Consider the following 22,957-nt stretch of genomic DNA (forward strand, 5'->3'; position numbering starts at 1 on the left):
ATATTAGGTTACTGGTAACATGTCGGAATGTACTTTTAATGATGGAATCTGAAAACCTAATAACCATCAAACTCTTATGGCTGCAGAATCCCTGCATGGGGTATTGTCTTTTATTGAAAGAAATATGTGTATTGCCTCTGTATATAGTACAAAGTATGCAAGTGTGTGGGTGTTGTGAATCCTTTACATATTCCTTTTGTCTAGTTATTTTCATCCTACTGAAAATGAATGACAGATCTTAATTGGCTGTATTAGAGAGCCGATTGTGCTTTGATTTTTTTTAAGCAATTTTCTAATACTCTGTAGAAAAATAATTTTCTTGACTTGTCATTGGAAGTAGTAGTTGAAATCAATTAGATTGCTTTCACTGTTTTAATGCCCTTCTCTTCTCTGTTTCTTCAAATAGGCTGTATCAGCATTTGCTCCAATATGCAATCCGATGCAATGCCCATGGGGCAAAAAGGCTTTCGGTGGGTACTTGGGACCTGATCAAAGTACATGGGAGGTAACGTACATAAAAACATTTTTAGCTCAGGAAACTGTAGCACACTGTCATACAACATGTTTCCATTGTTAGTTTAAGTGCAATTATGATCACTATATATGTTGATGCTGAGGGCACAGATTAACCATGTAGTGAAATATAAAAATGTATGACTTGAGTCACACTAAATTCTGGTTTTTGAACCCATTCTTGCTGCAAATCCCCCATGTGTGGAGGTTAGGGTTTTTAAAACATTTTTTCAATTTTTCACAAATCAGAGTTGGTAACTCTGGAAAGATGACATGGTCTATACATGAGGCTTCCTCCTGGGAGAGATTGACTTTTCTGACACTTCAAGGGCAAAAGAATAACATTCTTATGCTGTTTTCTGGATCTTCCTTTTTCAACACATATGGGCAAAGAGATTCCACATATAATGAATGAATCAGACTATAATTCACAGGTGTTGCATGGTATAAAGCAGTGTACCCGTGCCCGGAGTGTCCAACTGCATGAGACACTGGTATATTGACTTTTATTTTGGCCTTGGCATCACACTAAAATAATGTGACCATAATGGTCTAGGCCTGTCTTTGAGCATGAGAGGGACTCGACCTGTCCTGTGACCTGGAGGGTCGCACCAGGCCTGCCCTCAAAGTGGATTGTGCACTACTGTCCTTGTCCTAGATGCATCACATAAAGGGGGTGGTAGCATAGCACTTTGTAATTTGTAATGAAACTAGCTCTTCACTATAAGTGAGAGCATTGCCTACTGACCCCTCTTGTGTCAAGTTCCGCTTTTGCATGACGATTACGTGGACCACGTATTGTGTTTTCTGGCATCATGTATAGTAGTGGGGTGGGGGGGTGTGTGCGCGCATACATACGGACCCCAGTGAAACTCATTATAAGTCCATTGTTACAAGGAGGAGTGTGAGGATAGATTTCTCATACAGTGGAAGAGTACTACATACATCCCTGTAGCTATAGAGTGGAGACAGAGTTGCTGTTAGAAAATATGAAGCATTTATTAACAAGAGGCTGCCGATTAGGTCTTCCTGAGTGCTGGCATTTAGTAAATGATAGGCACAATGAGTGAGACTGCACTTTCTGTTGTTCAAGGTTAAGAAGTCGTTAGGCAGGGCCTGTCCTTTTGTCTGTCTCTGGTTACTGCTTCAGGAAGGCTGTTGACACCCAGGTGCAGATATCTCACACTTCATTGTGCCCCTGTTGTGGAACTAGCCCTACTGCTACCTCCTGTGCAAACCATCTATTTGCACAAAGGCTGTGTCTGGAGAGTGGCCTGGAAATTACATTTGAAAGGGAACCAATCCAAACCACTTCTGGAGCATGACACAATGGATCCACAGCCTCTATCTGGAAAATGTGTATTAAAGTTAGACTGATACCGCCCCACCTTGTTCCAGTCCCGAGTGAAGGAAGGGAATGCTCTGCAGAGAAATCGAAGAGCTGCTGTGTCATCTAGTCACTCTTTCTGCATGAAGGACTGAGGCTATTCCAGAAGAGAAAAGAAGCCTTCTGCAAGAGGGAAGGAGTGTGCCTGATCCGGCAATAGGAGAGACTGTCAAAGAGGTGAGGACTGTTACCAGCCCGGGGAGCACACAGAGGCTGCTGAGCATCCCAAGAGACTGATGTAGGGGTGACCTGTGATGTTGAAGGGGTCCCCCAGACTCTTGGCATAGTTCTTGAGGATCTGTAAATAAGTCTGTAATTGAGTGGGTCTTCTGGAAACCTGTTTAAGACATGGTACCTGGGGCTTCCACTGCTGAAGAAGTGAAGGAGGTTGAATCGCCATTGCATCAGGAAGCCACAAACTGTCTTTTAGACCACAATTGCCAGTCACTGTCATGATCTACAAATGAGGACGGCTGACTCAGTAGGAGAGCAGGACCACCAGTACTGCATCTCAGAGCAAATAGACACCTTTAAGGTCGCTGTACAAGACATTATTTGCTACCTTTTACACTTACAAAATGCACGGTTAGCATATCCATACGACTACACTTTGCCGTAGTTAAAGCATATATGCAAAATGGGGAACAATCTTCCATCTTCAAAGCCCCTGTGCTGAAGCAGGTTATAATTCCTAGAATGCCTGCTTTCCCCGGTGTGGAATCTCAACATAGTTCTCATTCGAATTATGGGTCCATCCTTTGAACCTCTCCAGACCTGTAACTTGCAGTTTCAGTTATGGAAAGTAGATTTCCTCATAGCAATAATTTCACTCAGGTGCATTAACGAGCTCTCATAATCCAGGAACCTTTCATCCAGGTCAGCAAAGACAGGGTGGTCTTAGAACCAACAACAAATTATTGCCCAAGGTAGTCTCACCATTCTGCATCAGACCATTGAGCTGCCCATCTTCTTCCTGTAACCACATTCTTCAGTGGAAGGGTGTACATACCCTCTATGTTAAAAGGGTTCTCATGTATAACATTGACAGGTCAAGGTCCTTTCCCTTAACAAGACAATTTTTTTAAGCCTTTGCTAAGCCCTACAGTCGACACCCTAGATCTAAGTTAGGCATTTTAAGATGGATTGTTATGGGAATCCAGACTTGCTACTCCACAGCAAAGCACACATTCCCAGTGCACCCCGGATCAAACATGCAACAAGGGTGACACTAGGCTTCCCTTAGCAACATTCCGCTAGTTGACATATGAAGTGCTGCCACCTTGTCAGCACATGTTTACTAAGCACTACTGTGGCTATTCTACCCTGCAAACAGGTGATGTTTGGCCAGACTGTATTAACAACTTTGTTCTAAGCATCTGCGTCATCTGCCCACTAGCCACAGTTTCTTGGGGGGAAACTGCTTTACAATCTATGCAGAGCATATATATATATGTTCGATGGCATGTGTAGCTGCAGATACACATGCTGTGCATATCCCGCCATCTAGTGTTGGGCTTGGAGTGTTACAAGTTGTTTTTCTTCGAAGAAGTCTTTTTGAGTCACGAGATCGAGGGACTCCTCCCATTTCGGCTCCATTGCGCATGGGCGTCGACTCCATCTTAGATTGTTTTCTTTCCGCCATCGGGTTCAGACGTGTTCCTCTTCGCTCCGTGTTTCGGTTCGGAAAGTTAGTTAGATATCGGAAAAATTTGATGGTATTGTTTGCGTTCGGTATCGGGCTAGTTAACGCTGATCGACACCGAATTTTAAGGAGCTCCGGTGGCCCTTTGGGGTTTCGATTCCCCGGCGGGGCCTGGTCGGCCCGACCACGTGTGTCTACAAGACTAATGGAACGGACCCCATTCCGCTTCTGCCCCGAATGCCACAACAAGTATCCTTACACAGATCAACATTTGGTCTGTAATTTGTGTTTGTCTCCCGAACACAGAGGATACTCGCGAGGCCTGTCGAGCGTTTCGGTCGAGGAAAACGCTGAGGGACCGGAGAGCAAGAAGGCTTCAAATGGCGTCGGCGCCGTCAGGACACCACGACTTGGAGGAAGAAGAAACCTTCTCCATTGCTGACTCGGACGAGGCCGAAACAGAACAGACGCCGAAAACCGTGAGTAAAACAGCCCCGGCCAAAACTCACGTAAAAATCATCAAAGCCCAGGGGACGCCACCGCCTGCAGGCCATGGCTTAACCCAAAAAATCGGTGACTGTCCATCGGCACCGAAAAAGGGCACACATGTGTCGAAGTCATCCGACTCCGCTCGAGATACCGGCACAGAACAGACTCTGCCCCGAGACACTGGTTCAGAACAATCTCGACATCGAGATACCGGCACCTAGATGAGTCGGCACCGAGAGATCAGAGCACCGAAACTCAAAAAAGTGGCTTCGGAGCCGAAAAAGACATCTGAAAAGGTTTCGATACCGAAACATCCGGCTTCGGAGCCGAAGAAAAGTTCCTACACCGAGGAACAAGGGCTTTCCACACAAATGCTAAGCCATAAATTCGGACAAGAGCTAGAAGCAGGGGAGCCAGATTATACACAGAGAAGGCTCCATATCCAAAAAGAGACAGGGAAGATAAGAACTCTCCCTCCTATAAGTATGAAAAGGAAACTTGCTTTTCAAGATAAAGATAAACAACCACAGGCAAAGGTGGCAAAACAAGTAACTCCACCACCATCACCACAACGCTCACCGCAACCATCACCAATTGCTAGCCCACCTATGATGCAGTCTCCAACGCACACAGGCATGAGCCAAGATGACCCAGATGCATGGGATCTTTATGATGCGCCTGTGTCAGATAATAGTCCCGAATGTTACCCAGCAAGACCATCACCACCTGAAGACAGTACTGCTTACACACAGGTGGTGTCCAGATCAGCTGCTTTTCACAACGTGACATTGCACGCTTAACCGATTGAAGATGATTTTTTATTTAATACTCTGTCGTCCACACATAGTCAGTACCAGAGTCTTCCGATGTTACCGGGAATGTTGAAACACGCAAAGCAAGTATTTCAAGAACCCGTAAAAGGCAGGGCCATCACTCCAAGAGTGGAGAAAAAGTACAAGCCTCCCCCAACAGACCCTACGTACATCACTCAGCAACTGACACCTGACTCAGTAGTAGTAGGCACAGCACGTAAAAGGGCGAATTCACACACCTCTGGAGATGCACCACCACCCGACAAAAAGTCGCAAGTTCGACGCAGCGGGCAAAAAAGTGGCAGCACAAGCAGCCAATCAATGGCGCATTGCCAATTCACAGGCTTTGCTGTCAAGATATGACAGAGCCCACTGGGATGAAATGCAGCACTTTATTGAACATCTGCCCAAAGAATTCCAAAAGCGTGCAATACAAGTGGTGGAAGAGGGCCAAAGTATCTCGAATAACCAGATATGATCGGCAATGGACGCAGCAGACACAGCTGCAAGAACTGTAAATACAGCGGTCACAATTCGGAGACACGCATGGCTACGCACCTCAGGTTTCAAGCCCGAAATCCAACAGGCTGTGCTTAATATGCCTTTTAATGGACAGCAGTTGTTTGGGCCGGAAGTGGACACAGCTATCGAAAAGCTGAAAAAGGATACAGACACGGCTAAGGCCATGGGCGCGCTCTACTCCCCACAGAGCAGAGGCACTTTTAGGAAGACACAGTTTGGAGGGGGGTTTCGAGGCCAAACGACAGAACCCTCAACCTCACAAACCAGGCCCACATACCAGAGCCAGTACCAGAGAGGAGGCTTTCGGGGACAATACAGAGGTGGACAGTTCCATAAAACTAGAGGGAAGTTCCAAAGTCCAAAGACCCCTCCAAACAAACAGTGACTTCAGTGTCACAAATCCCCAACACATAACACCAGTGGGGGGGAGACTAACAGATTTTTACCAAAATTGGGAGGAAATAATAACAGACTTGTGGGTCCTAGACATCATCCAACATGGTTATTGCATAGAATTCCTACAATTACCACCAAATGTGCCTCCAAAAAAACACACCATGTCCAAATAACACATGGATCTATTACAGCTAGAGGTCCAAGCGTTGTTACAAAAAGATGCAATAGAACTAGTACACAATCATCAGAAAGGAACAGGGGTTTACTCCCTGTACTTTCTCATACCCAAAAAGGACCAAACTCTAAGACCCATATTAGATCTCAAAACACTAAATCTTTACATCAAATCAGACCACTTTCACATGGTGACACTTCAAGACGTAATCCCCTTGCTCAAACAACAAGACTACATGACGACATTAGATCTCAAGGATGCGTACTTCCATATACCCATACATCCTTCACACAGGAAATACTTAAGGTTTGTAATCCAAGGAGTACATTACCAATTGAAAGTGTTACCATTCGGGATAACAACAGCACCAAGGGTATTTACAAAATGCCTTGCAGTAGTAGCGGCACATATCAGAAGACAGCACATACACGTATTCCCGTATCTAGACGATTGGTTAATCAAAACCAACACACAAAATACGTCATAGAAACCCTTCACAAACTAGGTTTCTCACTAAACTACCAAAAATCACACCTACAGCCGTGTCAAATACAACAATACTTAGGAGCAACAATCAACACAATAAAAGGGATTGCCACTCCAAGTCCACAAAGGGTACAAGCATTCCAAAACGTAATACAAAGCATGACCCCAAACCAGAAGTATCAGGTAAAATTAGTGATGAAACTACTAGGCATTATGTCCTCATGCATAGCCATTGTCCCTAACACAAGATTACACATGCGGCCCTTGCAACAGTGCCTAGCAACACAATGGACACAAGCACAGGGTCAACTTCAAGATCTAGTGTTGATAGACCGCCAAACACACACCTCGCTAAAATGGTGGAATCATATAAATTTAAATCAAGGGCGGCCTTTCCAAGACCCTGTGCCTCAATACGTAATCACAACAGATGCTTCCATGGTAGGGTGGGGAGCACACCTCAACCAACACAGCATCCAGGGACAATGGGACACTCAGCAGAAACAACTTCACATAAATCAGCTAGAACTACTAGCAGTGTTTCTAGCGTTGAAAGCATTACAACCGCTAATAGCCCACAAACACATTCTTGTCAAAACAGACAACATGACAACAATGTATTACTTAAACAAACAGGGAGGCACACACTCATCACAACTGTGTCTCTTAGCACAAAAAATTTGGCATTGGGCGAATCACAATCACATTCACCTAATAGCGCAATACATCCCAGGAATTCAAAACCAGTTGGCAGACAATCTCAGTCGAGATCAACAACAGATCCACGAATGGGAGATTCATCCCCAGATACTACAAACCTACTTCAAAAACTGGGGAACACCGCAAATAGACCTATTCGCAACAAAAGAAAACGCAAAATGCCAAAACTTTGCATCCAGGTACCCACAGCCTCACTCCAAGGGCAATGCGTTATGGATGAGTTGGTCAGGGATATTTGCTTACGCTTTTCCCCCTCTCCCACTCATTCCGTATCTAGTAAACAAACTGAGTCAAAAGAAACACAAACTAATACTAATAGCACCAACTTGGGCACGACAACCTTGGTACACAACATTACTAGACCTGTCAGTAGTGCCCCATATCAAACTACCAAACAGACCAGATCTGTTAACTCAACACAAACAGCAGATCAGACACCCGAATCCAGCTTCGCTCAATCTAGCAATCTGGCTCCTGAAGTCTTAGAATTCGGACATCTAAACCTCACACAGGATTGTATGGAGGTCATCAAACAGGCTAGAAAACCTACTACAAGACATTGCTACGCAAATAAATGGAAACGATTTGTTTATTACTGTCATAATAATCAAATTCAACCATTACACGTGTCCGCTACACACATTGTAAGCTACTTACTACACTTACAAAAATCTAAGTTAGCTTTTTCATCCATTAAAATACATCTCCCTGCAATTTCAGCTTATGTGCAAATTACACATTCAACTTCACTATTTAGGATCCCAGTCATAAAAGCTTTTATGGAGGGTCTAAAAAGGATCATTCCACTGAGAACACCACCAGTTCCTTCGTAGAACCTCAATATTGTATTAACAAGCCTCTTGGGTCCACCATTCGAACCCATGCACTCTTGTGAAATGCAATACTTAACTTGGAAAGTAGCCTTCCTAATAGCTATCACATCTCTCAGAAGAGTAAGTGAAATACAAGCCTTTACCATACAAGAACCCTTTATACAAATACACAAACATAAAGTGGTTCTACGTAAAAATCCCAAATTTTTGCCAAAAGTTATATCACCGTTCCACTTAAACCAAACTGTGGAACTCCCAGTGTTTTTTTCCACAACCAGACTCTGTAGCTGAAAGAACATTACATACATTAGACATAAAAAGAGCTCTAATGTACTACATTGATAGAACCAAACAGTTTCGTAAAACAAAACAATTGTTTGTAGCTTACCAAAAACCTCATACAGGAAATCCAATATCCAAACAAGGCATTGCCAGATGGATAGTGAAATGTATTCAAACCTGTTATGTTAAAGCTAAGAGAGAACTGCCTATTACACCAAAGGCACACTCCACTAGAAAGAAAGGCGCCACAATGGCCTTTCTAGGAAATATACCAATGACAGAAATATGTAAGGCAGCCACATGGTCTACGCCTCATACATTCACTAAACATTACTGCGTGGATGTGTTAACAACACAACAAGCCACAGTAGGACAAGCAGTACTAAGAACTTTATTTCAAACAACTTCAACTCCTACAGGCTAAACCACCGCTTTTGGGGAGATAACTGCTTACTAGTCTATGCACAGCATGTGTATCTGCAGCTACACATGCCATCGAACGGAAAATGTCACTTACCCAGTGTACATCTGTTCGTGGCATGAGACGCTGCAGATTCACATGCGCCCTCCCACCTCCCCGGGAGCCTGTAGCCGGTGTAAGTTGATTAAAATTAAACTCGTACATTTGTAAATTTGTAAATATAATACTTTTAGTCACATTTTGTACATACATACTTACTCAATTGCATGGGCATTATTACTATATACACAACTCCTACCTCACCCTCTGCGGGGAAAACAATCTAAGATGGAGTCGACGCCCATGCGCAATGGAGCCGAAATGGGAGGAGTCCCTCGATCTCGTGACTCGAAAAGACTTCTTCGAAGAAAAACAACTTGTAACACTCCGAGCCCAACACTAGATGGCGGGATATGCACAGCATGTGAATCTGCAGCGTCTCATGCCACGAACAGATGTACACTGGGTAAGTGACATTTTCCGTATATGTATATATGTATATATATATATGTGTGTGTATATATGTGTATATATGTTCGATGGCATGTGTAGCTTCAGATAAACATGCTATGCATAGCTCTTCCGACATCTAGTGTTGGGCTCGGAGTGTTGCAAGTTGTTTTTCTTCTAAGAAGTCTTTTCGGAGTCACGGGATCGAGTGACTCCTCTCGGTTACAGTGCTCATGGGCATCGACTCCATTGTTAGATTGTTTTCTTTCCGCTGTCGGTTTCGGACGTGTTTCTTCTCACTCTGAGATTTTGATTCGGAAAACCTCAGAAAATTTACTTATTCGTCAGTATTGTTTCGATCGCGTTTCCCATCTAGCATCGAACCGGTAGTACCGTCGGAACCTTCATCTCGCTCTTCAGGGCGCGCGTGCCCAACTTGGGCCTGCTCGGGCCTACCGCGTGGAAAGCCTGATGGATCGGACTCCATTCCGATTCTGCCCTCGGTGCCACGCGAAGTACCGATATACAGACCAGCACCTGGTTTGTAATTTGTGCCTTTCTCCAGACCATCGGGAGGAAGATTGCAAGGCTTTGCTTCGTATTTCATTCTTCCTCGTCTCTAAAGTGGTTTTATAAAGGCACATGGTGGCATCTTTAATGCCTTGACTCAAATGTGGGCAGACATGGAGTGCTGCCTTCAGCTGCTTATGGACGGCTGTGCATGCTGATTTAAACCACCAGCAGGGCCATACCTCAATAAAAACAAGAATAGGGGTTAATTTGTCTGAAATGTTTTTATGGATCTCTCTAAAGCAATTTTGGATAATACTGGGATCTAATTCATAAACAAGCATGTTGAAATGTGGTCCTTATTCTCCTCAACTACTTTTTTGCATAAGATCTACCCTGTCCCATTTTGTTCTTAATCCTGTATTTTTGGGTTACTGTATCCCCTATATTCTTTTTTCCAGTCATTGGTTTTATAAATGAGTTCTATACTGCAGTAAGGGGATTACGATCACTGCAACATTTAGTCTCAATTTTAAAATCCATGTATGGAAGAAAAATCAGTTGACATCATTAAACAAAATCAATCGTTCTCCATTTAGGGTTTTCAATAAAAGTTGGTGCAAGGCTGCTTTCTGCTTGAATTACATCGCTAATAAAGTCTAGATTGTATTCAGAATGAGGTTATTCAAAACTTCACTGTACACAGTGTGTTTAAAATGAGTCACATTTCCATTGCTTGAGTTAGAAAAATCACAAATGGACTGGTCGTTAAAATCACACATGAGGGTGTTGAAGGTCACAATTTTTTTCCTAAATAAAAAGTTTCTAAAAAAAAATATCAGTGGTCTATCACATTGCTAATACTATAATTAAAAATATTATAATAATAGTTGATCAGCAGTTTATCAGGGCCTTTTGAAAAGGATGATAATGTAGCCAAAAAAATGAGGAGGACCAAACTTCTGAAACACTCAGTGCAGGGATTTGAACAGAAATTAATGTGCCAAACCTTCCTTGGCCCTTCCAGCAGCTGACAGTGGGGCTTGATGAGTAACGGTGTGGAAAGCCATCAATGTGGAAATTTTCCTTCAGCCAGATCTCTTGACAGTATATGATATCAAAGTCACTGACATATGACAACCAATCTGGATTTCCAATTTTGGTTCATGCCCCAGCAGTGTTACAGGAGATGTGACTTAAACCATAAAAGAAGGAATATGATAAGATGGGGAGCACACAAGAAAAGTATCAACGTTTCAAATATTACTAGAACCTTCATTTGTTGAAACAAACCTTCTCCATTTTGTATTGACTAACATGCATATGTCTTGGCCCATCTATTCCTCTGAAGCAGATGGGATTGAGTTCCAGGCTGGGTTTTCATTGACAGTAGTATATTGATACAGAATGTGCTGAATCCTGTTTACGTACCTTTATACATTCTTCTTTTGCAGTTTTCTCAAAGTTAAATTGGTTGAATTCTGACTTTTGGTATAGCACTGTACCAGGCACATCTATAATTCAAAGTACATTCCAACAAACATAACATTTGAGTGAAGATTCATTAAAACTAAAGTGATGAGGGGTGAAGAGGTGGGGAGACATGAGTGACAGGTGGCTTGTGATAGATGAGACATGACTATGATTGTTGTGTGTGAAAATTATTTTTGTCCTCCAAGTGCAGGGGAGTAAGGGTTACTTTAAGGTCTCCTTTTTCACCATGTTTGTGGTATTTACTTTGAGCTCTAAACTTTTATTAAGAAGAGTAAAGAGAGCTTCTCAAATTTAATAAATTTCAATCTTAATAGACTATAATATAAAGAAACAACTGTACAAAATCAAAAAGTATATAATAACTGCAATTTCTTGAACGGGGAAGGGAAACGGAGGATGAACATGTAGGTAGAACTAGAAGATGTAGTTAAATTGCAGAAGCGGGGAAGACCATTAGTTTACTCCAAATATCAAGGTGTTTTAGGACTGCGTTCTGTTGTGTTGAAAACAATTTTTGGAACCCCAATATAAGTGTTTTGCCCACAAATGTGAGCAATAACTAGCTTTAGCAGATTAATGTGTTATGATCATCCTCTCGGTATTGTCATTAACAACAACAAAAAATTCCTTATCCAAATGAAGAGTTTCAGGGTTTTTCAAAGTCGCTAGGAAAATCCATATCTTATTATCTTTGTTAAAAATGACAGTTTGTCATATTTTTGATTTGGAAGCTTTCTTCGCTGTGCTTCAAGCTTTACATCCCACGCCCTAAATGCAAGCTCCCAGGGCCTGCTTGGTACTGCTTATTTCATGTCAAAGCACCACATCATTTGTAAATTGTTACCAAAGCAATGAAGGCATTGTTTCTAGGGATCCAGCTTCTCAGACCTCAGTTTGGTGGGAAGATTAAAGACCATGACCTGTCTTGGCTGCCTTGACTCCCTATAGCCAAGAAAACCAGTCAGTTGGGAGCTGTGAACATATGTGCAAGACTGAACTTTCAGAAACTGTTGACATTTTCTTGGAATCTTAAAAATGGCTACTTTGTCTCTTGTGAAAAAGGAGGGACCTGCTTCCTAAAACCTAACATAGGTAGAAAAATTGAGGGATTTAATTGGTTCCCAAGAGAAGCCTCTATTACTCAATTAAGGATCAACTTTCATATCCCGCACACTGTATTTTCACAGTGAAAAACCCAGTCGCACTCTTATGTCATAATCTGCATTTGCACTTATAAACCAAGCAATCAGCCATTCATAAACATACGTCTGTTGGTATCTGCAACTAAACCGCAAATAAAAATCAGAGCCTCATTGGCTTTCTGGTGTGGAAAATGCTGTTCATGCTTATTCTCTGGATGGTGCAGTAACAAAAAAGGCATATTCTATAGTTGCATTTGCTATTAGTACCCTTGTGCAGGAAAACAATAAAGGGGAGATCTAACCAGGCCTACATTACGCACAAATTAGTGATTTTATGTGTAGGATACTTGTACAGGGAGTGCAGAATTATTAGGCAAATGAGTATTTTGACCACATCATCCTCTTTATGCATGTTGTCTTACTCCAAGCTGTATAGTCTCGAAAGCCTACTACCAATTAAGCATATTAGGTGATGTGCATCTCTGTAATGAGAAGGGGTGTGGTCTAATGACATCAACACCTTATATCAGGTGTGCATAATTATTAGGCAACTTCCTTTCCTTTGGCAAAATGGGTCAAAAGAAGGACTTGACAGGCTCAGAAAAGTCAAAAATAGTGAGATATCTTGCAGAGGGATGCAGCACTCTTAAAATTGCAAAGCTTCTGAAGCGTGATCATCGAACAATCAAGCGTTTCATTCAAAATAGTCAACAGGGTCGCAAGAAGCGTGTGGAAAAACAAAGGCGCAAAATAACTGCCCATGAACTGAGAAAAGTCAAGCGTGCAGCTGCCACGATGCCACTTGCCACCAGTTTGGCCATATTTCAGAGCTGCAACATCACTGGAGTGCCCAAAAGCACAAGGTGTGCAATACTCAGAGACATGGCCAAGGTAAGAAAGGCTGAAAGACGACCACCACTGAACAAGACACACAAGCTGAAACGTCAAGACTGGGCCAAGAAATATCTCAAGACTGATTTTTCTAAGGTTTTATGGACTGATGAAATGAGAGTGAGTCTTGATGGGCCAGATGGATGGGCCCGTGGCTGGATTGGTAAAGGGCAGAGAGCTCCAGTCCGACTCAGACGCCAGCAAGGTGGAGGTGGAGTACTGGTTTGGGCTGGTATCATCAAAGATGAGCTTGTGGGGCCTTTTCGGGTTGAGGATGGAGTCAAGCTCAACTCCAAGTCCTACTGCCAGTTCCTGGAAGACACCTTCTTCAAGCAGTGGTACAGGAAGAAGTCTGCATCCTTCAAGAAAAACATGATTTTCATGCAGGACAATGCTCCATCACACGCGTCCAAGTACTCCACAGCGTGGCTGGCAAGAAAGGGTATAAAAGAAGGAAATCTAATGACATGGCCTCCTTGTTCACCTGATCTGAACCCCATTGAGAACCTGTGGTCCATCATCAAATGTGAGATTTACAAGGAGGGAAAACAGTACACCTCTCTGAACAGTGTCTGGGAGGCTGTGGTTGCTGCTGCACGCAATGTTGATGGTGAACAGATCAAAACACTGACAGAATCCATGGATGGCAGGCTTTTGAGTGTCCTTGCAAAGAAAGGTGGCTATATTGGTCACTGATTTTTTTTTGTTTTGTTTTTGAATGTCAGAAATGTATATTTGTGAATGTTGAGATGTTATATTGGTTTCACTGGTAATAATAAATAATTGAAATGGGTATATATTTTTTTTTGTTGAGTTGCCTAATAATTATGCACAGTAATAGTCACCTGCACACACAGATATCCCCCTAACATAGCTAAAACTAAAAACAAACTAAAAACTACTTCCAAAAATATTCAGCTTTGATATTAATGAGTTTTTTGGGTTCATTGAGAACATGGTTGTTGTTCAATAATAAAATTAATCCTCAAAAATACAACTTGCCTAATAATTCTGCACTCCCTGTATAGATACATAATTTTCTTATTATTGTAGAAGAAAAAGTTATCAAATATTGCTCTAGGTCCATTTAGTATAACACAGGAGGGCTGTGAATGGCACAATAGGATGCAAAGTTGAGATGAGGCGATGGACGACGATGATCTGAAAAGTCATATAATCACTCATTGGCATCTTATGATTTTCTTATGTAATTTAAAATGTGTTATTGTTTAAGAACCCCATTTCATTAGTCTAATTGTACACCATATTAGCGAGGAATTATTCAGGGTTTTTCAAAGTCGCTAGGAAAATCCATATCTTATTATCTTTGTTAAAAATGACAGTTTGTCATATTTTTGATTTGGAAGCTTTCTTCGCTGTGCTTCAAGCTTTACATCCCACGCCCTAAATGCAAGCTCCCAGGGCCTGCTTGGTACTGCTTATTTCATGTCAAAGCACCACATCATTTGTAAATTGTTACCAAAGCAATGAAGGCATTGTTTCTAGGGATCCAGCTTCTCAGACCTCAGTTTGGTGGGAAGATTAAAGACCATGACCTGTCTTGGCTGCCTTGACTCCCTATAGCCAAGAAAACCAGTCAGTTGGGAGCTGTGAACATATGTGCAAGACTGAACTTTCAGAAACTGTTGACATTTTCTTGGAATCTTAAAAATGGCTACTTTGTCTCTTGTGAAAAAGGAGGGACCTGCTTCCTAAAACCTAACATAGGTAGAAAAATTGAGGGATTTAATTGGTTCCCAAGAGAAGCCTCTATTACTCAATTAAGGATCAACTTTCATATCCCGCACACTGTATTTTCACAGTGAAAAACCCAGTCGCACTCTTATGTCATAATCTGCATTTGCACTTATAAACCAAGCAATCAGCCATTCATAAACATACGTCTGTTGGTATCTGCAACTAAACCGCAAATAAAAATCAGAGCCTCATTGGCTTTCTGGTGTGGAAAATGCTGTTCATGCTTATTCTCTGGATGGTGCAGTAACAAAAAAGGCATATTCTATAGTTGCATTTGCTATTAGTACCCTTGTGCAGGAAAACAATAAAGGGGAGATCTAACCAGGCCTACATTACGCACAAATTAGTGATTTTATGTGTAGGATACTTGTACAGGGAGTGCAGAATTATTAGGCAAATGAGCATTTTGACCACATCATCCTCTTTATGCATGTTGTCTTACTCCAAGCTGTATAGTCTCGAAAGCCTACTACCAATTAAGCATATTAGGTGATGTGCATCTCTGTAATGAGAAGGGGTGTGGTCTAATGACATCAACACCTTATATCAGGTGTGCATAATTATTAGGCAACTTCCTTTCCTTTGGCAAAATGGGTCAAAAGAAGGACTTGACAGGCTCAGAAAAGTCAAAAATAGTGAGATATCTTGCAGAGGGATGCAGCACTCTTAAAATTGCAAAGCTTCTGAAGCGTGATCATCGAACAATCAAGCGTTTCATTCAAAATAGTCAACAGGGTCGCAAGAAGCGTGTGGAAAAACAAAGGCGCAAAATAACTGCCCATGAACTGAGAAAAGTCAAGCGTGCAGCTGCCACGATGCCACTTGCCACCAGTTTGGCCATATTTCAGAGCTGCAACATCACTGGAGTGCCCAAAAGCACAAGGTGTGCAATACTCAGAGACATGGCCAAGGTAAGAAAGGCTGAAAGACGACCACCACTGAACAAGACACACAAGCTGAAACGTCAAGACTGGGCCAAGAAATATCTCAAGACTGATTTTTCTAAGGTTTTATGGACTGATGAAATGAGAGTGAGTCTTGATGGGCCAGATGGATGGGCCCGTGGCTGGATTGGTAAAGGGCAGAGAGCTCCAGTCCGACTCAGACGCCAGCAAGGTGGAGGTGGAGTACTGGTTTGGGCTGGTATCATCAAAGATGAGCTTGTGGGGCCTTTTCGGGTTGAGGATGGAGTCAAGCTCAACTCCAAGTCCTACTGCCAGTTCCTGGAAGACACCTTCTTCAAGCAGTGGTACAGGAAGAAGTCTGCATCCTTCAAGAAAAACATGATTTTCATGCAGGACAATGCTCCATCACACGCGTCCAAGTACTCCACAGCGTGGCTGGCAAGAAAGGGTATAAAAGAAGGAAATCTAATGACATGGCCTCCTTGTTCACCTGATCTGAACCCCATTGAGAACCTGTGGTCCATCATCAAATGTGAGATTTACAAGGAGGGAAAACAGTACACCTCTCTGAACAGTGTCTGGGAGGCTGTGGTTGCTGCTGCACGCAATGTTGATGGTGAACAGATCAAAACACTGACAGAATCCATGGATGGCAGGCTTTTGAGTGTCCTTGCAAAGAAAGGTGGCTATATTGGTCACTGATTTTTTTTTGTTTTGTTTTTGAATGTCAGAAATGTATATTTGTGAATGTTGAGATGTTATATTGGTTTCACTGGTAATAATAAATAATTGAAATGGGTATATATTTTTTTTTGTTGAGTTGCCTAATAATTATGCACAGTAATAGTCACCTGCACACACAGATATCCCCCTAACATAGCTAAAACTAAAAACAAACTAAAAACTACTTCCAAAAATATTCAGCTTTGATATTAATGAGTTTTTTGGGTTCATTGAGAACATGGTTGTTGTTCAATAATAAAATTAATCCTCAAAAATACAACTTGCCTAATAATTCTGCACTCCCTGTATAGATACATAATTTTCTTATTATTGTAGAAGAAAAAGTTATCAAATATTGCTCTAGGTCCATTTAGTATAACACAGGAGGGCTGTGAATGGCACAATAGGATGCAAAGTTGAGATGAGGCGATGGACGACGATGATCTGAAAAGTCATATAATCACTCATTGGCATCTTATGATTTTCTTATGTAATTTAAAATGTGTTATTGTTTAAGAACCCCATTTCATTAGTCTAATTGTACACCATATTAGCGAGGAATTATTCAGGGTTTTTCAAAGTCGCTAGGAAAATCCATATCTTATTATCTTTGTTAAAAATGACAGTTTGTCATATTTTTGATTTGGAAGCTTTCTTCGCTGTGCTTCAAGCTTTACATCCCACGCCCTAAATGCAAGCTCCCAGGGCCTGCTTGGTACTGCTTATTTCATGTCAAAGCACCACATCATTTGTAAATTGTTACCAAAGCAATGAAGGCATTGTTTCTAGGGATCCAGCTTCTCAGACCTCAGTTTGGTGGGAAGATTAAAGACCATGACCTGTCTTGGCTGCCTTGACTCCCTATAGCCAAGAAAACCAGTCAGTTGGGAGCTGTGAACATATGTGCAAGACTGAACTTTCAGAAACTGTTGACATTTTCTTGGAATCTTAAAAATGGCTACTTTGTCTCTTGTGAAAAAGGAGGGACCTGCTTCCTAAAACCTAACATAGGTAGAAAAATTGAGGGATTTAATTGGTTCCCAAGAGAAGCCTCTATTACTCAATTAAGGATCAACTTTCATATCCCGCACACTGTATTTTCACAGTGAAAAACCCAGTCGCACTCTTATGTCATAATCTGCATTTGCACTTATAAACCAAGCAATCAGCCATTCATAAACATACGTCTGTTGGTATCTGCAACTAAACCGCAAATAAAAATCAGAGCCTCATTGGCTTTCTGGTGTGGAAAATGCTGTTCATGCTTATTCTCTGGATGGTGCAGTAACAAAAAAGGCATATTCTATAGTTGCATTTTCTATTAGTACCCTTGTGCAGGAAAACAATAAAGGGGAGATCTAACCAGGCCTACATTACGCACAAATTAGTGATTTTATGTGTAGGATACTTGTATAGATAACTTTTTCTTCTACAATAATAAGAAAATTATGTATCAAATATTGCTCTAGGTCCATTTAGTATAACACAGGAGGGCTGTGAATGGCACAATAGGATGCAAAGTTGAGATGAGGCGATGGACGACGATGATCTGAAAAGTCATATAATCACTCATTGGCATCTTATGATTTTCTTATGTAATTTAAAATGTGTTATTGATTAACAAACCCATTTAATTAGTCTAATTGTACACCATATTAGCGAGGAAAGTGATACTTTTAATCAAAGTTTGCCACGTTTGCATTGTTTTTCCAGGCTTACGATGCAACCCAGCTTGTGAAGAGCTATTCTGGTTCCCAGTTGGACATATTAATTGACCAAGGCAACGAGGATCAGTTCCTTGCAGCAGGACAGCTACTTCCTGACAACTTCATTTCTGCGTGTACAGAGCGCAAAATCCCTGTTGTTTTCCGATTGCAGCAGGTATGTTTCACTTTTTTAAATATTTGAGATATGGAATAAAATAATCTCCATGCACATAAAACCAGGAAAACAACTGAGTTTGCATGGATACACTTCACTGTACTGTAGATAGATTCCATGTGTAGAATTTTACACAAGGGAATGCGTGATTACTGTTTAATAAGAGTATAAATTCTTTGATATCAGGTGAGTGGCATTCACTTTCCATCATCTGCAGCCTCCCTCCAGTTGTTTGAACTCTATGTACTGTATCATGTATTAGGAGGTGAAGCTTCATCATTCCAGGTCTGGATGTATTCCTGAATAAAGTAAATGTGTATTGGCATGGTTTTCACTGTTGCTACTTTTTATTTCATTAGGCTTCACTGTGGGATGTTGTTTTCGGGGAGGGCGAAGGGGGAAGACAGAGAAACAAGTCTTAAGGGACATACATTGATAGTGGAGGGCTTGGAGCAGTTTTTAGACTGTCAGGCAACAGTGAAGATCCACTTGCAAAGGGGAGTGTTTGCTGCAATTTTAGGGTGTGTAGCTTAGGTGAGATCGAGTGTAGCCGTTGTGAAGCTGTTGGAGAAAGTGTACAGAGGACAGCGGTATGGTTAGATTGTTCAAATGTACTGTTAAAAGGTGTGAGGTCATTGTGGATCTGGTCTAAAAGATGAAAAAATCCATCTTTGCATAAGCTTATTGGAGAATTTACTTGAGACCCTGTTTAACGGGAAGAGGCTGGGCCACAGTGCACGAAAGAAAAGGGAAATAACACATCACCAGCTTACAAGTAGCAATATTTTGTGCCTACGACAGCTTACGCTTAATGTACAGAATACAAAAGTTTTGAAAAAAAAGAGGGTAATGGTTCACATGATGGGAAATGAAAGTTGTGCATTCAGGTATATTGAATATCCTGACCGTTGAGTGGACCCCATATCATCCCATTTGAAACAGTCCTGGTGCCAAAGGCATGAGGTCCATATCCTTCAGCGGCAGGACATGGACTTCATAAGGAGCTTGTTTATGTGTAATTTTCTGGGAAACACCTGGAGGCCTACCGTTCACATCTGCTGCTTTCCATGGCCTTACATCATTTTTTTATTATTTTATTTTTAAAGATGCACAGTATAAAACATAAATAAGATGCATATAAATTCATTCATTCATATTAAACAAGCATTAATCAATGATACGATCTTCAGAACCATCATCGAAAATAAAGTGCTGAAATAGTGCAAAGATTTGATTATACCATGTTTTCATCATAAAAAGCGGTTATATACTTATATACTACCTAACCATTGTGCTAATGGGGCCCAGATTAATTTACCCACCTTCCTGCGCGATTGACCCTTAAGCGCATAAGAACCCATCTCAAAATAAAACATTGAGTAGAGACGAGCTAGCCATTGATTAAAGGTAATTGAAGTTGGTTTCAGCCAGTCTGAAGCAATACAACACCGAGCCACTGACATAGTCAAAAACAAAAACCTCTGAGGCTGGCCTGCACACCCCGCTCAATCAATCCCCAATAATAAAAGTTGAGGGTTTTTCACAATTTCCTGGTGCATAATCCTTGATAGAAACTTAGCAATGTCAATAAAAAACTCTTGCAGCATACCACAGCTAAAAACATATGTATTAAATCAGCCGGCAAGGTATTTACAGAACGGGCATACCACCCCCCCCCCCTCAACCTGCCCCATTTAGATAGCCTAGCGGGGGTATAATATAGGTGAAATATTGCCTTATAGTATTGAGCTTGTGGCCCAGCAGCATGCAAAAACTGCTGGGCCATCTCTAAAGAGGCCATAAACGAAGCTTCAGAGGCGCCAATACTTCGTTCCCACCTCTTTGCGTGTTTGCTTAGGTCATCAGACATTCGGTCCAAAAGAAGTGGCACCCGCCGATCAGTTGACTTATCCAAAACCTGCAAAACTGGATTTCTATCCCCAAGTGGGACATATGAAGACGAAGACAGCAAGAAATCCCTAATTTGCAAAAATTTTAAAAAAATCTTTACTGTCAAGCAAGTAATCAGTTTTCAGCTCATCAAATGATTTCATATAGCTATCTTTGTACAAATCCCCTATACGCTGTACACCCCGTTGTACCCACTTAGCACAACATTTATCCTTAAAAATGTCAGGAATTATGGGCGTATTCCATATAGGCATGTAGAAATTAAGCCGACCAATTCCAATTCTACCTTTTAATACAAGACTAAAACTTAAATGCAGACCGGACAGTCTTAAACGTAACTTTTTTTTAAATAACTGGGCTCCACTATTCTCATAAAGGCAGCGTTGGCACTATTACCCCATATCATGCTATAGAAAGTTGGACAGAGTTCACCACCACCTTTATTACCAACATCTTGAATAATTCATGGCTGAAAATATTGTAAAATTGCTGCCCAATAGTAATAATGAAAATTTGGGGCTGCCCATCCCCCTTTTTTTCTTGGAAGTACTAAATACTTATATGCCCGCCTCGTTTTAGAAAAGGACCATATAAAACTATTTGCAAAGTTTTCCATGTGTTTGAGCCCGTCATTGCTGATTTCCAATGGGATAGTTCGGAAGAAGTACAAAACCTTAGGAAGGAAGGGCATTTTGATAAGGTTACACCGCCCAATGATCGTAAGGTATAAATTATTCACACAGTGTAGTTCCTTTCTAGTTTTGGCTAAAACAGGGGCAAGATTATTCTCAACAATACGCTACAGATTAGTCATTAATCTAACACCTAAATAGGTCACTTGCTCTACCGTCCTACTGTCTGCAAAAAAGACCAATTCATTACCCATTATTTGACATTTAGCCTTGTTTAATAAATACCCCGATACCTCACCAAACTCCGCCCTTGACTTCTCTATTTCTTCTACCGCTGTCCCTGGATCAGGTGTCGTAATGGCTATATCGTCGGCATACGCCAGTATTTTAAACGTGCCTTCAGTCATTTCCATAGGGGCAATCAAGTTGTTATCAAGTAACCTTCTAATTAAAGGGTCTATATAAAGTGCAAAAAGCAAAGGTGAGCAAGGACACCCCTGTTTTGTGCCTCTTGTAATAAAAATAGGCTCAGTGGCCACTCCAGCCAGTTGAATTAGTGCCATGGTCTTCTGATATAAACCCTGGACAGCCCTAATAAAACCAGGATCTATATTACATTTAAGAAATACTGCCCATAAATACGCCCAGTTCATCTGATCAAAGGCCTTTTCGGCATCTACTAAAATGAATGACATAGGGGCTGCTGTAGCCTGAGATGCATCTAGCATGGCGATGACCCGCCTCACATGATCAGCAGTCCCTCGCCTGGGGATAAATCCATGCTGCCATGGGAAGACCAGCTTATTAGTTACTCGACTCAATTTAGTCGCAAGAATTTTAGCATATAGCTTAGCGTCTCCATTTATTAGTGAAATAGGGTGGTAAGAACCTGGTAATAACAGATTCTTATATATATTTTTTAAATACGATAATATTAGCAGATAGCCAGGAGGCCGGCGACTGTGATCCATCCTGTACCGACTTAAACAATGCCAAAAGATCATCTTTCAATTCACCAAAAAAAATCTTTAAAAATTCCAGTGGAATCATGTCTGGCCCAGACACCTTCCCACTAGGCAGAGAGCTTAAAGCTACAGAGATCTCCTCCAACATAATAGGGGTAGCTAATTGGCGGCTCTCATCCACATGCAATCTTGGTCCTAAAGTTTTACTCAGTTATTGGCTAATCCTTTCTGCCAAATCATAGGGATCTTGAGTTTCCTGCTGATAAAATGCAGAATAATAATCTTTAAAAACCTTGAATACTGCTAGATTACCCTGAGCAATCTGTCCATCCTTGACCTTAATTGAGGTAATAACACCCGAGTTGCCTTTTGTCTAGTTTTATAGTTTTATATGCTAAAAGCGTGCCCACCTTCTCACTAAGCTCATAACATTCCTGTCTACGAATCTGAGCTTTAATAATGTCCCGATCTAGATACATCTGAGTAACTCTGGCTTTCATTGACGCTATTTGATCTAAAATATCTTGCACAGGGAGGTTGTTCCTAGCCAGCCCCGTAATCTGTAACTCCAAAAGGGCCAACTCAGTCTGGGCCGCGATAATAGCTGAAGTGCGCTGCTTTTCCTGATTTAAGGCATAACTTAAGGTTTCCTCACGTATGCCTGCCTTTAAAGCATCCCAGAGCACCCCTGAAGGAACAGTCCCCCTATTGAAATTCAAAAACTCTTGTATCTACCTTTTCATCAAATTAAATTGTACAATTACTGCAACGCCTTTTGTTGTAGTTCCTTGCATGGTATAAGCCAGAAGTTGATACCCATGAAAATCCAGCAAATATTTTCTAGAGGGTATAACATGCGTTTCTTGCATGCAGGTTATATCTGCTCTCAATGTTTTTAAGCCATGTATTAGAAGGCGCCTTTTCGTGGGGTCAATTAGCCCACAAATATTTATCGTAACTATATGTAAATTATTACAG

At 41.4% G+C, this 22,957-nt stretch overlaps 1 protein-coding gene across 2 annotated transcripts in view; it reads left to right on the forward strand.

The window, feature by feature from the left end:
- The window catches only part of ESD (esterase D), a 108,558-nt gene that overhangs the window by 77,958 nt on the left and 7,643 nt on the right, over nucleotides 1-22,957 (forward strand). For both annotated transcript variants that reach the window (XM_069205388.1, XM_069205387.1), the window contains exons 7-8: nucleotides 407-505; nucleotides 18,304-18,471. In XM_069205388.1, coding sequence (XP_069061489.1) covers nucleotides 407-505; nucleotides 18,304-18,471 — 267 coding nt within the window. The remainder of the gene's footprint in view (nucleotides 1-406; nucleotides 506-18,303; nucleotides 18,472-22,957) is intronic.

This window comes from Pleurodeles waltl, chromosome 8 (assembly GCF_031143425.1).
Source record: "Pleurodeles waltl isolate 20211129_DDA chromosome 8, aPleWal1.hap1.20221129, whole genome shotgun sequence".
Lineage (NCBI taxonomy): Eukaryota > Metazoa > Chordata > Amphibia > Caudata > Salamandridae > Pleurodeles > Pleurodeles waltl.